Raw genomic sequence first — 16159 nt, forward strand, 5'->3', positions numbered from 1 at the left:
GCTGTAGGGCTTACAAGACTCGAATTTCATATCATTTTCCAGACATCAATGTAGCAGTAGAACAAATATCACAATATCTGCATAGAACTTCAACTAAAATAAATCAATGTAGACTACAGCAGAACACACATATGAGAATATATAGGCCTCCTGCCTATGTGACAATATCCATATTCATTTCACAGTACAGAATAAGTTTGTAAAGGAAAAAGATGTTCCTACCTTAGTTTTCAAAACCTCCCACAATGACTCTCCCCATGTCAAGTCCATTTAACTCCTAACAGTCGATTTCCCCCACAGCCTGTCGCTGTACAGCCCAGCTTTGAATTTTGCATGAGTGGAGGTGGCGGTGGTGATTTGATTTATTTGTCTTTCCCACGTTTCAAATTCAGTAGTGAGATGACTAGCCTAGCTACGTGACATGATTATGTAGGGACCTCTTCACTAGCTGACCATCACTACCAAGACAAGACCTGTGCCAGTATCAGTTACTTACCCCACTGGCCCTCCCCATAAACTCTATGTCTACAAATAAGAGAGCAGGTCTGGAATCAGTGTGGTAGGATAGGATGATTACATAGCAGGATTCCCACGCTTTTACATGATGGTCTTTCTGGGGGGCGGGAGAAATAACAAGGAGGCAACTTGATTTAATGCTGATCGCTTTTATTAGAATGTCTACAGTGCGAACAGTGAAATAATTAATAAATCATGCTGCGAGAGATACTGGATCCGGGGCAAATAGGTGTCGGAACGAACTAAGTCAAATCTGAGAGGTGCCGGATCCTCAAATTAAGCACTAATAGTCCCACTGTGTTGTGTGTGAATCCATCTGTCCACTCACTTCCTCTCTCAGTCTTCACTGTATCTCCTACTTGTTGATATCCATCTCTCTATATTGTTTCTCCCTCCAGAGTCTCGTAACTAGTCAAGCAGGGAAAATCATCACCCCGCATGCCCTCCCTAGCCCTGGATTCCTCGGAGGCAATTCTTCCTCGCCACTCAAAGCTTAAGCGCATGAAAAGCCACCCAGGGAGCAGAATGCTAACATATTGCCACAGACAACATCTGTCAGGCCAATGTGCTCGTTTGTCAATCTGGGTAGTGTGTTGTGTCACGGCGACAAGCGATCTGTGTGTTTTCTACTTCCCTACAAGACTGACTAGTCCCAGGGAAGTGATTGACCCTTGCACTTCATGCTGCTCAAATGTTCTTGCTGGAGAGATATTATGAGAAAAACCAGTGTGCAGTTGTTGAGGCAGTTATTAGCCAGGAACCGTGATAGCAGACGGAACAATGGGTGTAGTGGAGAGGCTCCAGTCTACTGCTCATCCAACACAGTCCCAAGGTTTCCCAGTGTCTTTAAACCAAAGCTATTTGTAACTATATAAAGAATATTATACTAGGCATATTATTAAATACGAAGAGGTTTAGGGGGTTATGCAGCCACTAAGACCCAACGTTCAAGTATGACTGTCCTATTCAGGCTTGACATTCTATGACATTTATATCTTGGCCAATTAGACACTTACTTTCTCCTCATAGTGGATGTAGCTGGCAGCCTCCTCTCCCAGGTATTTCACCAGGCTGAGAATGACAGCATCCCTCCTCTCGCTCAGCTGAACAGGAGGAGAAATTAGAGTCTTAATCCTGAAGCTTTGAATTCACATTCTCTCATCATGCACAGAAATATGCTTGGCCTGTTAAAATATGAATGCAGTTTCAAGAAGCCCGTTCAAGCTGAGGTCCGCTGGTGGACTATGGATGTGAATACCTCACGTCTCTGGTTGAGTTATAGTAGGAGAGACGGGGTGTGGAGACCAGAGGAACACAAGTCCACGTTCAACACAGCACAGAGGGACAGATGTTGCCAGATTAGAGTATTCCTCTAAAACTCCATTTCATGACATACAGTATAACGTATCATTATATAGGTTTAAACTGAGGGTTACTTCAGACAGTTAACATGTCTCCTCTGCTTCTTAACCCTGATTCATGTTTTTTTATGACCATACACTTTAGGAGCAACAGGTTATAAATAGGTCAGTGTCCATAATTAATTAACTAGTCTTTTACTACGGTATGAATGTTTACTATCTAAGAAATTAAAGATCAAGTCTCAAGTCCAACATTTCCATGTTGAAATCTTAGCGACTTCAACGCATGCCTTGGAGCTCCAGTATCAAACGTAACCACTACTAGGAAGCCCTGATCTGTTTCACCTGTTTACGTGCTGCTGTGCGTTTTGTTGCTAACCTTACATTGCTACCTGCCAACTTTACGGTTTTTAATTTTTTAATTACCGTTTATATTTTTAGTTTTTCCCTTACTCGAGTTTTTTCATTCAACTTTTTCACTCCGGATGCTTTATCTAGACGTGGTTTGTCAGGACCTCCACCAGCCGAAGCTAAGTAGTAACATTAACATGATGCCTTCTAATTTCAGTCGCTGTACTGATAATATACAGGAGAACGATCGCCTTACGGCGAGGATAGCTGTGCTGCAAGCCCAGCTTCAGACGCAATCGTTAGGCAATGGCAATTTAAGTGTAGGAAAGGATGAAACAGCGTCTGTGCCACCAGTAAGTACAGTTAGTAGTATAAATCCCCTCGCACAGTCCCCGCAGCTGGACAATTTTCTCATGGCTTCTGGAAGGAAATGCTGTAGGAATGCTCAACCGGTGTCGCTCATTCAGCCGACAGAAACTTTAAACCGGTTCTCCCCATTAAGCAGCGAGTCGGAGTCAGAGGCCGAGCCTTCTCTGGTCTCTACTCCTCCCGTTACGGGATCTGAGACGCCAAAGCCTCCCACCATTAGCTCTGACAAATTGAAAACCCTATACATTGGCGACTCCATTACCCGCAGTATTAGACTTAAAACAAATCATCCAGCGATCATACACTGTTTACCAGGGGGCAGGGCTACCGACGTTAAGGCTAATCTGAAGATGGTGCTGGCTAAAGCTAAAACTGGCGAGTGTAGAGAGTATAGAGATATTGTTATCCACGTCGGCACCAACGATGTTAGGATGAAACAGTCAGAGGTCACCAAGTGCAACGTAGCTTCAGCGTGTAAATCAGCTAGAAAGATGTGTCGGCATAGAGTAATTGTCTCTGGCCCCTTTCCAGTTAGGGGGAGTGATGAGCTCTACAGCAGAGTCTCACAACTCAATCGCTGGTTAAAATCTGTTTTCTGCCCCTCCCAAAAGATAGAATTTGAATATAATTGGCCCTCTTTCTGGGACTCACCCACAAACAGGACCAAGCCTGGCCTGTTGAGGAGCGACAGACTCCATCCTAGCTGGTGGGGTGCTCTCATCTTATCTACGAACATACACAGGGCTCTAACTCCCCTAGCTCCACAATGAGATAGGGTGCAGGCCAGGCAGCAGGCTGTTAGCCAGCCTGCCAGCTTAGTGAGAGTCTGCCACTAGCACAGTCAGTGTAGTCAGCACAGCTATCCTCATTGAGACCATGTCTTTGCCTCGACCTAGGTTGGGCAAAACTAAACATGGCGGTGTTCGCCTTAGCAATCTCACTGGAATAAAGACCACCTACATTCCTGCCATTATTGAAAGAGATTGTGATACCTCACATCTCAAAAAAGGGCTACTTAATGTTAGATCCCTCACTTCCAAGGCAGTTATAGTCAATGAACTAATCACTGATCATAATCTTGATGTGATTGGCCTGACTGAAACATGCCTTAAGCCTGATTGTCACGTCCTGACCAGTAAAGGGGTTATTTGTTATTGTAGTTTGGTCAGGACGTGGCAGGGGGTGTTTGTTTTATGTGGTTCGGGGTTTGTTGGGCTATGTACTTATGTAAGAGGGGTGTTTGTTTTATGTGTTCTGGGGTTTTTTGGTCTATATTCTATGTTAGTGTATTTCTATGTTCAGTCTAGTCTATCTATTTCTATGTTTAGTTCATTGGATTGACCTTCAATTGGAGGCAGCTGTTCCTCGTTGCCTCTGATTGAAGGTCCTATGTGTAAGGGTGTTTTTGTAATGGGATTTGTGGGTAGTTGTCTCCTGATTTGTGTCTGTGCACATGACAGGACTGTTTAGTGTCGGTCATTGTTTTGTATACGTGATTTGTTTGTTTTTCCTTCTTTTGATTTAATAAAGAAGATGAGTATACACGTTCCCGCTGCACCTTGGTCTAATCGTTACACTGATGAATGTACTGTGTTCAATGAGGCCTCACCTCCTGGTTACACTAGTGACCATATCCCCCGCACATCCCGCAAAGGCAGAGGTGTTGCTAACATTTACGATAGCGAATTTAAATTTACCATTTGTCTTTTGAGCTTCTAGTCATGAAATCTATGCAGCCTACTCAATCACTTTTCATAGCTACTGTTTACAGGCCTCCTGGGCCATATACAGCGTTCCTCACTGAGTTCCCTGAATTCCTATCGGACCTTGTAGTCATGGCAGATAATATTCTAATTTTTGGTGACTTTAATATTCACATGGAAAAGTCCACAGACCCACTCCAAAAGGCTTTCGGAGCCATCATCGACTCAGTGGGTTTTGTCCAACATGTCTCCGGACCTACTCACTGCCACAGTCATACTCTGGACCTAGTTTTGTCCCATGGAATAAATGTTGTGGATCCTGGACTATCGAACCCACATTTATTATGTTTGCAATCGCAAAAAATAATCTGCTCAGACCTCAACCAAGGATCATCAAAAGTTGTGCTATAAATTCTCGGAAAACCCAAAGATTCCTAGATGCCCTTCCAGACTCCCTCCGCCTACCCAAGGACGTCAGAGTATAAAAATCAGTTAACCACCTAACTGAGGAACTCAATTTAACCTTGCGCAATACCCTAGATGCTGTCGCAACCCTAAAAACATTTGTCATAAGAAACTAGCTCCCTGGTATACAGAAAATACCTGAGCCCTGAAGCAAGCTTCCAGAAAATTGGAACGGAAATGGCGCCGACTAGCTTGGAAAGACAGTACCGTCGAAGAGCCCTCACTGCTGCTCGAGCATCCTATTTTTCCAACTTAATTGAGGAAAATAAGAACAATCCAAAATGTATTTTTGATTCTGTCGCAAAGCTAACTAAAAAGCAACATTCCCCAAGAGAGGATGGCTTTCACTTCAGCAGTGATAAATTCATGAACTTCCTTGAGGAAAAGATCATGATCATTAGAAAGCAAATTACGGACTCCTCTTTAAATCTGCGTATTCCTCCAAAGCTCAGTTGTCCTGAGTCTGCACAACTCTACCAGGACCAAGGATCAAGGGAGACACTCAAGTTTTTTAGTACTATATCTCTTGACACATTGATGAAAATAATCATGGCCTCTAAACCTTCAAGCTGCATACTGGACCCTATTCCAACAAAACTACTGAAAGAGCTGCTTCCTGTGCTTGGCCCTCCTATGATGAACATAATAAACGGCTCTCTATTAATGGTTATTTATTTATTTATTTCACCTTTATTTAAACAGGTAGGCAAGTTGAGAACAAGTTCTCATTTACAATTGCGACCTGGCCAAGATAAAGCAAAGCAGTTCGACAACATACAACAACAGAATTACACATGGAGTAAAACAAATATACAGTCAATAATACAGTAGAAAAATAGGTCTATGTACAATGTGAGCAAATGAGGTGAGATAAGGGAGGTAAAGGTATCCACCAGATGTGTACCAAACTCACTAAAAGTGGCAGTAATAAAGCCTCTCTTGAAAAAGCCAAACCTTGACCCAGAAAATATAAAAAACTATCAGCCTATATCGAATCTCCCATTCCTCTCCCACAACTCACTGCCTTCCTGAAGACAAACAATGTACCGTAATTTCCGGACTATTAAGCGCACCTGAATATAAGCCGCACCCACTGAATTTTAAAAAATGTATTATTTTGAACATAAATAAGCCGCACATGTCTATAAGCCGCAAGTGCCTACCCGTACATTGAAACAAATGAACTTTACACAGGCTTTAAAGAAACACGGCTTGTAACAAAAATAAATAGGCTTCAACGAAACACGGCTTGTAACAAAAATTAATAGGCTTTAACGAAGCACGGCTTGTAACAAAAAATTAAAAATTTGCAGTAAACAGTAGCCTACCAAGAAAGTCATTGGTCACCATCTTCCTTCTCCTGTGCACTGAAACCATCTCCTTCGGTGTCGGAGTTGAATAGCCTCAGAATTGCTTCATCCGATATTGGATCGTTTTCATTGTCGCTCTCGTCACTTTCATCCGGAGGCAAATCCCCCGCTGAGCCCTCTTCAACATGCAGCAGTCCAGCCTTTCGAAACCCGTTGATGATAGTGGATTTTTTGACAATGCACCACGCTGTCAGGACCCACTGGCAGACTTGACCATAAGTTGCTCTTCGCATGCGGCCCGTTTAAGTGAGGGATTTCTCCCCACTTGTCATCCAAGCCTCCCACTGAACACGGAGCGCCACCTTAAATGCACAATTTACACTGATGTCGAGTGGCTGCAAATACTTTGTTGTGCCCCCAGGAATCAGGGTGACAAAATGACTACCGTAATCAGAATGATGGGAAGTTTGAGAGCGCTCGATTTAATCTAAACAGTAAACAAAAAACTTGTTTGACCTTAACCCGTTCGGCAATTTCATTGGTCTAATGAAAGCTTCATGCCGCCAAAAAACTGAGCATGTCACAGAATGTAAAAAAAAATAAAAAAAATAAAAAAATAAAATATTGAAAGCGGGAAAAATCCATATATTAGCCGCATCATTGTTTAAGGCGCGAGGTTCAAAGCCTGGGAAAAAAGTTGCGGCTTATAGTCTGGAAATTACGGTATACGAAACGCTTCAGTCTGGTTTTAGACCCCATCATAGCACTGAGACTGCACTTGTGAAGGTGGCAAATTACCTTTTAATGGTGTCAGACCGAGGCTCTGCATCTGTCCTCGTGCTCCTAGACCCTAGTGCTGCTTTTGATACCATCGACCACCACATTCACATTCCTCTCTAGGCTTCTTCCTAGGTTCTGGCCTTTCTAGGGAGTTTTCCTAGCCACCATGCTTCTGCATTGCTTGCTGTTTGGGATTTTAGGCTGGGTTTCTGTACAGCACTTTGGGTTTCTGTACAGTACTTTGTGACATCAGCTGAAGGGCTTTACAAATAAATTGGATTGATCAGATTTTCAGTTGAGAAAACATGATTAACGACATGGGAACCTATTTGATTGGTTTGTAGAATCCCACTGATATGCAGTTTTGTTAATTAATCTGCTTATAATCACAGATGGACTGGCATGCAATCTGTTTTGTATTTTCTCTTTTCATAATACGTCTTTGAAAGAATACCAATTTGAGTGTTTTGTGTGCTCTTTGTTTTAGGGCTCAAGGATGACACAACAAGAAATAGTTTAAGCCTTGCCATTTGATAGTTCACTTGAGAGCAGAGATGCAGCCAGGTGTACCACTTCAAATATCAAGGCTGAAAATAGGTAGCAGCTTGTATTTAGCCAAAAAGTTGAAGTGAACACTTCAACACTACTGACATTTTTTTAATGGATATGGAGCCACTCATGTTGGCCCATATACTGTAAAAGGGTGACAACACCATTTACCACACTCTGCCAGTAAGCACCCTTCCCAATACTCTTCAGCCAAATGATACCCATTTACACCTTCTCTATCTCCCCACGTTCTTTCTCTCTTTCCCTCTCCACATGTCTCTCACCTGCTGCCATATGAAGCTGATAACACAGGACTGTGTGAAAGGGATCACTTTATCTGTCTATCTGCTTTTTCTATCACAAACAGTGTGAAAATAGCTCTCTCACACACATTTACCAGTGGAGTGGAACAGTTTTTTTCTCTCATTCTCGATCATCTATCTGGTATGTAGTATCTGGTATGTAGGTAGGTGACAGGCAGTCTCTGTACTGGTGTTATGTCACGAGCCGGATGTTTAACAAAATAATGAAGCCGTCGGGTAATGATCCAGTAGATGCCTCTGGGTTCAACCAGGGTGAAAACATGGGCCTCGTTTGCTAGGTTATTCACAGTTCAACAATATCCATTCTTTAATAACATGATCTACGCTTCATAGAAACGTGTTCAGGGAGAGTGTACTCCACATATTGTCTATGCTGTCTTCCCTGTGTCTCCGTCATATGCCTCGTATCCCTCCATCCATCCATCCATCCATCCATCCATCCATCCATCCATCCATCTCTCCATCCTGGTTACCTCTCTGGAGCTCCAATTGTAGGCCTGCACGCCAGAGATGAAGCCCACGAGAGCAGCACTCCCACTGGGACTGGTGCCGTCGAAGGTGACGCTCAAGGGACACTCCGCAGAGGGTCGTGCCACTATCTCTCCCGAGAAACCCTTCTCACGCCAGAACGCCTGCAGCAGAGAGAGAGAAGAGGAGAGCGAGAGAGAGAGAGGGAATGACAGCTGGATGAGCTAGATGCACTTACCACACACAGATCGCCCCCGATGCACTAGCTAATAGTACACTTGAGGTCTGCGGTTTCCAAAATTAGTGGATTGTAAATGTGTTATGCTTGTTGGGATGAACTTCCATCTATTCAGAAGAGATTGTGCTGTTTTAAATGACTGTGTAAAACCACACTAATGCTCATAGCAAAGTTTACACTTTATGACATCTTAGCGCAAAACACAACAAAAATGTAACAGATGCAGCACATCACTGAATCTAATATTCAAAATTCAAGTCAAGTCAATCTCTATCCTTACTTTGGATGTTCAAATCTTGTCAGAGTGTTTTACCTTCAGTGTGGTTCTTTTTCCACATTTGTTGTGTTACAGCATGAATTAAAAATTATTTAAATGGAGATTTTGTTTACACTGGCCTACACACAATAACCCACAATGTGAAAGTTGAATTATGTTTTTCAAAATTGTTACAGAGCACAGGAAAAATCCTAGAGCAAAAGTTGGTTCAGTCTGCTTTCCAACAGAGGCTGGGAGACAAATTCACCTTTCAGTAGGACAATAACCTAAAACACAAGGCCAAATATACATTGGAGTTGCTTACCAAGACAACATTGAATGTTCCTGAGTTGCCTAGTTACAGTTTTGTCTCAAATTGGCTTGAAAATCTACGGCAAGACTTGAAAATTGTCTCCCTGTGGCTCAGTTGGTAGAGCATGGTGTTTGCAACGCCAGCATGGTGTGTGCAACGCCAGGGTTGTGGGTTCGATTCCCACGGGGGGCCAGTACAAAAAAATATAAATAATAATACATTTAAAAAATGCATGAAATGTATGCATTCACTACTGTAAGTTGCTCTGGATAAGAGTGTCTGCTAAATGACTAAAATGTAAAATGGCTGTCTAGCAATGATCAACAAACAACTTGACAGAGCTTGAAGAATTTTTTTAAGAATACATTTTTCACATTACAGAGAATTTTGTGTAGATCGTTGACAAAAAGTGACAATTAAATCCATTTTACTCTCACTTCGAAAAACAACAAAATGTGGAAAAAGTAAAGGGGTGTGAATACTTTCTGAAGGCACTGTAAAATGGATACTGACAATATAGTTATGTGCTGACATTATTGTTGATATTCCCTCTATGTTTACAGGTACCCAAGAGATCCCACTGTGTATATTATTATTATATTATTATATGTGGTTCTAATCCTGAATGCTGATTGGTTAAAACCGCATTCCAGCTGGTGTCTATCCCACAAGTCTATCCCACAAATCTATTATGTTAAAATGCCTATTTACACAGTTCCATCTGATTGTGCAATCCACTGTCTTATCATTCCAGCCAGGCAATTTATAAACTTTATAAATCTCCACTATAAAAAGCCTCTAGACATTATCTCACATTTATTTTAGACTAACATTTCGTTTTTAACAAATCGTGTTCATATACAGTACAGACTGAGAATATATTTTGAACATTCTATGAGAAAAGTGGTAGTGTTGTTACCAATATGTGTCAAGTCTCTTATGAGCCAAAGGTGTTAATAAATGGTGTTATTGACTGTGTGTGTGTGTGTGTGTGTGTGTGTGTGTGTGTGTGTGTGTGTGTGTGTGTGTGTGTGTGTGTGTGTGTGTGTGTGTGTGTGTGTGTGTGTGTGTGTGTGTGTGTGTGTGTGTGTGTGTGTGTGTGTGTTACTGACCATCTGGTAGGTGATGACAAACTTCATCAAGTGCCCAACAGGCATGTTCTGTGTGAGGTGTTCTCTCTGAATGGGTAGAGCAGGTTGGTAGTGGATCTTAGCTGGGGAGAAGGAGAAATATATGGAGATTGGGTTCTCAGGAGAAAGGTGATGACTTGTCACTATGCTATAATAGACGTCAGAGGGGAGAGAAAATATGCTGAATCGAGATGTTGTGCCTCTCTGGGTTTTGGAAATCCTAATTCCGGTGGACAACATAGAAACAGTGGAGAGAAATGGACAATGGGACGCAGAGAGAGAGAGTAAGATAGTGACTGAAAATAGAGGTATAGAGAATTAAGGGACAAAGATATAGCGAGCGATACAAAAGCAAAAGAGAATAAGAGAGTGAGAGCGAGAGGAGGAGAGGACTAGATATCACGCATCACTTTGGTTAACCCCTGTATTGATCTGAATGGGCTTTAGTTTTTGAATCATCGACCAGCACTCAGGTAAATTGGATACAATACCCCAGTGACTCTCAGAAATGGCCCTGCACAGAAAATCCCTGCGATTAAACACTGCTGGGCTGTCGGTCTGCCTTAAAACTGTGGTTGCAGTAACCAGTAACGTTATTTACATTTCAAGATCCAACTTGTAGTGTTCCTTTGTAAAGACAGATTGAAAAACTTCATCAGTATTGTACTGTCAAGGCTAGGAATATGGAATGTCTCTCACAGACTGAGGAGAAGGCAGTCAACATTGTCTGCGGTGTCACAAAAGCTTGTGTAAGATGGGGACTACTGTTCTAGAGCTGTCAATGTCTGTCAGAAACTATAAATGAAGGCCCTTTCTGCTAACAAAACGAAATAATAAAACACAAGATTGAAAAGTGGGTTACACCTTCTCTGACATGAAAATGACAAGGAAATCAATATTTTGGTAAAGTTTTGTTACATTACAGCCACATTTTTTTACATAACATCCTACATACCCCATTATGAGAATTCGGGGGAAAGATTTTTTTTTTTTTTTTTTTTTGCAAATGTATATACATTACCGTTCAAAAGTTTGGGGTCACTTAGAAATGTCCTTGTTTTTTAAAGAAAAGGCAATTTTTTTTGTACATTTAAATAACATCAAATTGATCAGAAATACAGTGTAGACATTGTTAATGTTGTAAATTACTATTGTAGCTGGAAACTGAATATTTTTAATGGAATATCTACATAGGCGTACAGAGGCCCATTATCAGCAACCATCACTCCTGTGTTCCAATGACATGTTGTGTTAGCTAATCTTAGTTTATCATTTTAAAAGGCTAATTGATCATTAGAAAACCCATTTGCAATTATGTTAGCACAGCTGAAAACTGTTGTCCTGATTAAAGAAGCAATACAACTGGCTTTCTTTAGACTAGTTGAGTGTCTGGAGCGTTAGCATTTGTGGGTTCAATTACAGGCTCAAAGTCTACAGAAACAAAGAACTTTCTTCTGAAACTCGTCAGTCTATTCTTGTTCTGAGAAATGATGGCTATTCCATGCGTGAAATTAGCAAGAAACTGAAGATCTCGTACAACGCTGTGTACTACTCCCTTCACAGAACAGTACAAACTGGCTCTAACCAGATTAGAAAGAGGAGTGGGAGGCCCCGGTGCACAGCTGAGCAAGAGGACAAGTACATCAGAGTATCTAGTTTGAGAAACAGATGCCTCACAAGTCCTCAACTGACAGCTTTATTAAATAGTACCCGCATAACACCAGTCTCAACGTCAACAGTGAAGAGACGACTCTGGGATGCTGGCCTTCACCAACTCCTAAGACACCCTGACATCATCAGATACGCAACACTGGGACAACTTCTATGGGCTCTATTCGTATCGTATCTAACGCAGTCTGTTTGTACAGTAAAATGTTAGCAAAATTAATATATATGCTTAATTCCATCATCAAGACCTCATTCTATCTTAGACTCCTCACAAGGGGCACCATAATGTTGTGTCTGTGACTATTATTAAATGTGAAGACTGTTATTTTCTCTATGTGTAATTATTACTACGTGATTAAACTAGTCATGTAAACTTTAAATAACTAGGAAGTCGGGTCACCACGGGAAAACGTTTATAGAGTCTCATTTCCCGAAACGACTCTTCAGATATTTTCATATCTTATCGATTAGTCTTCTATTAATGTATCATTATCTCATCAGTTCTCATTACTGAACGTCGCAAACCCTTGGATATCTGCACAAACGCTAGCCTAAATGATGAATCAGCAACATACAAATTGGCTTAAATATTTATTTACTAACTACCTAAATAATCACAGAACTACATAACAAACAAACAGTAGATATTGGTTACTAACACAATGCATTGATAAGTCCCTAGTGGGCTAAACCGGTATGATGGCTTAGTAGACAAAGGAAAGCGAGTGTGGGATGCTCAAGAGCGGGAAACTCATAGCTGATAACAACACTCATAGAAATTGCTAATACCTTACATGAACGACCGCTCATTAAAAAAGAAATTGCAATTGACATATTTACGAGTGTATGTCTTGTTGTCTCTCCCTGTGGTCGCCGGTCCGTCTGCTGGAGAGTCAATGGACAGAAATTCTCTGGTTGTGTTCATAATAGATACGTCAGGCATACAGATGGTTGTTGCATAGAATAGATGCTTCCGCGGTTGTCGGTATTCTCCTACTACACTTACGTAATTTCCAGCTGCAGATTAGTAATTATACGTCTAGGATTTGCTCTTAGTCTGTAGTGATCGATAGTGATCGATAGTCTCAGAGTTTAACAATTTCAAGCCGTGTAGCCAAAACTACAGCTGTATGGTCTCCACGGCCTATAGAGTTGTAGTTCTTAACCATGTCAACATGTAGCGTCAGCTCCATATTTTCTGGTCTAATGGTCTATAGAATTGTAGCCATTCCAAAGTGGGGACTCCGTCCCGGCATTCTCTGACTTAATGTACATTTTGTTGGTGTGGCCAATGATTTGGTTAACTTTATATGAAAACCCATATTATCTCATTTAGAAGGTTAACATCACATAACATCTTTTCACAAATAGTTTCATGTTTAATCACATACGTTTCACAATATTTAGATGTAAACCTGACAGCTGAAAAATGTACACTTTATGAGATACAGTTATCTGTGTTTCCTGTCCTTCATGAGATCACCAAATGAAACACACTCGTCATGACTGCCCCTTAAGTGTCCACGGACCACTCCCACATTCTCAAAAATATAAATATTGTTAAATTATTCAAACTTTTGATGTACAAGTGTCTCTCTGTGTTCCACAGTTTACATTCCAATCTCGAACACTACAGAGAGTAGGGGCAGCATATTTTATGACCGACCATAAAACAGCCGACTTCCCGCTCTCCCTCTCTGCTCTACAGAGCAGACCCACTGTAACCTGATCCTTCAGAACGTCACAGGAGAGTTATGACACAACTGTACTAGTTGTTCAGGCTCTGGTCTTGTCCCATCTTGATTACTGTCCGGTAATACGGTCAAGTGCAGCAAAGAAACACCTAGCAAAGCTGCAGCTGGCTCAAAACAGAGCAACATGTCTATAACTGCACATACAGTATTTCCTGTTTGAGTGTTGACGAGAGATGAAATGCTTCTCTTCTAGTTTTTATGAGAAATAATAATGCCATGAAAATTCCAGATTATCTGCATAATGAGATGTTGGACAAGCATGTGTCCATATACTTTTGGTAATGTAGTGTATATCTATGTCCCAAATAGCACCCTATTCCATATTTAGTGCACTACTTTTGACCAGAGCCCATAGGGCCCACTATATAGCGAATAGGGTGCCATTTAGGATGTAGACTATGAATAAAATTGTCATTCAATATAGAATGGTTATTAATGCTTTTCCATGTCATAGTCTACAGAGACATGTCAATGTGTGAAGTGTGATGTGACAGCCAAACACACTATAAATACAGTTTCCATTGAAATTCAGCGTTAGTGAATGTGTGACATTAAAATGTCTACTTTTTGAACTAGCTGATTGACCTATTCAACAAGGTTATTCCAAAGGTATTGTATTTATGATGCATTTATGTATTTATGACTCACAAGTCCATGCTTCATTGGCAGATGGTGTAAAGACTGATAACTGGGGATGAATGTACCTTTGTAGCACCATGGTAATAACAATGATTTCATTAGTAAAGTGAGAATGGGCACAGAATTGGCTGATTACACATGCTACATACTGGCACAATTGCTTTCAATCATTAATTAGTCTCCTGATTCATTCATTCCCTGATGGCTACCTCATTGAAATTGCAATAAGCTTTTTAAATTCTCTATTCAGTATTCTACTTGTCTCAAGAACCCCGATACACTGTTGTGATCTGGTCAATTGTTATGGTGTGAAAAGTACAGTGCTGTGTAGTAAGACAAAAGCAAAATTATTAGTTAGTTATTATCCCCACTGCAATACTGTATTGTAAACACAATGAACCCACTTCTTATACTCAATTACATTCACAACCACATCCATTGCCACAGACCAACCAACAGTCCAATGTCACTCAGAGGGTAGAGGATTAAGCATCAGGAGACAGGAAATGGGTCCAGTGTTTACAATAGAGTATTGCAGTGGGGCTTTATAGGTAAAGTCTGGACCTGTGATCATGTGACTGCAGGTTTACATCTACATTCAGGTATTGGAGGTGCTTTAGTCTTGGTCTTATTACACAGCACTGTAATGTTCAAACCATGGCTGGCATACCAGAGAGCTGGAGAGGAAAGTGGACGACAGGCTTTAGTTCCAATCAGACACTTAAAGGCATGATTTAACTAATCATCTTGCCACCTAAACTCAAGGGCGGACACTATAAAATAGGACAATAAAGAGTTTGATTAGTTCAACAGGGTGTTTTAAAGCCTGGCCGGGGGAGAGGACTGCAGGAGCTATGAGCTACTGTACAGTCGTGGCCAAAAGTTTTGAGAATGACACAAATATTCATTTCCACAAAGATTGCTGCTTCAGTGTCTTTAGATATTTTTGTCAGATGTTACAATGGAATACTGAAGTATAATTACAAGTATTTCATAAGTGTCAAAGGCTTTTATTGACAATTACATGAAGTTGATGCAAAGAGTCAATATTTGCAGAGTTGACCCTTCTTTTTCAAGACCTCTGCAATCCGCCCTGGCATGCTGTCAATTAACTTCTGGGCCACATCCTGACTGATGGCAGCCCATTCTTGCATAATCAATGCTTGGAGTTTGTCAGAATTTGTGGGTTTTTGTTTGTCCACCCGCCTCTTGAGGATTGACCACACGTTCTCAATGGGATTAAGGTCTGGGGAGTTTCCTGGCCATGGACGCAAAATATCGATGTTTTGTTCCCCGAGCCACTTAGTTATGGCTCCAACTGTACAGTCCCTGATGTTTTTCCTGGAGAGAAGTGGCTTCTTTGCTGCCCTTCTTGACACCAGGCCATCCTTCAAAAGTCTTCACCTCACAGTGCGTGCGATTGCACTCACACCTGCCTGCTGCCATTCCTGAGCAAGCTCTGTACTGGTGGCGCCCTGAAGCCTTCCTTACAACAATTTAACCGCTCTCCTTGAAGTTCTTGATGATCCGATAAATGGTTGATTTAGGTGCAATCTTACTGGAAGCAATATCCTTGCCTGTGAAGCCCTTTTTTGTGCAAAGCAATGATGACGGCACGTGTTTCCTTGTAGGTAACCATGGTTGACAGAGGAAGAACAATGATTCCAAGCACCACCCTCCTTTTGAAGCTTTCAGTCTGTTATGCATGACAGAGTGATCTCCAGCCTTGTCCTCGTCAACACTCACACCTGTGTTAACGAGAGAATCACTGACATGATGTCAGCTGGTCCTTTTGTGTCAGGGCTGAAATGCAGTAGAAATGTTTTTGGGGGATTCAGTTCATTTGCATGGCAAAGAGGGACTTTGCAATTAATTGCAATTCATCTGATCACTCTTCATAACATTCTGAAGTGTATGCAAATTGCCATCATACAAACTGAGGCAGCAGACTTTGTGAAAATTCATA

The 16159-nt window shown here is 41.3% G+C and overlaps 1 protein-coding gene across 8 annotated transcripts in view; it reads right to left on the bottom strand.

Annotated features, from left to right (window-relative positions):
• Nucleotides 1-16159, bottom strand: part of si:ch211-127i16.2 (putative flavin-containing monoamine oxidase A) — a 41117-nt gene that overhangs the window by 10520 nt on the left and 14438 nt on the right. For 6 of the 8 annotated variants that reach the window (XM_014132239.3, XM_014132246.3, XM_014132234.3 and 3 more), the window contains 3 exons: nucleotides 10115-10215; nucleotides 8201-8359; nucleotides 1533-1619 (listed from right to left, as the gene is read on the bottom strand). In XM_014132239.3, the coding sequence (XP_013987714.3) occupies nucleotides 1533-1619; nucleotides 8201-8359; nucleotides 10115-10215 (347 nt within the window). The remainder of the gene's footprint in view (nucleotides 1-1532; nucleotides 1620-8200; nucleotides 8360-10114; nucleotides 10216-16159) is intronic. The other 2 variants (XM_014132252.3, XM_045690523.2) reach the window with 1 other exon arrangement.

This window comes from Salmo salar, chromosome 01, assembly GCF_965601325.2.
Source record: "Salmo salar chromosome 01, fSalSal1, whole genome shotgun sequence".
In the NCBI taxonomy this organism is placed as follows: domain Eukaryota; kingdom Metazoa; phylum Chordata; class Actinopteri; order Salmoniformes; family Salmonidae; genus Salmo; species Salmo salar.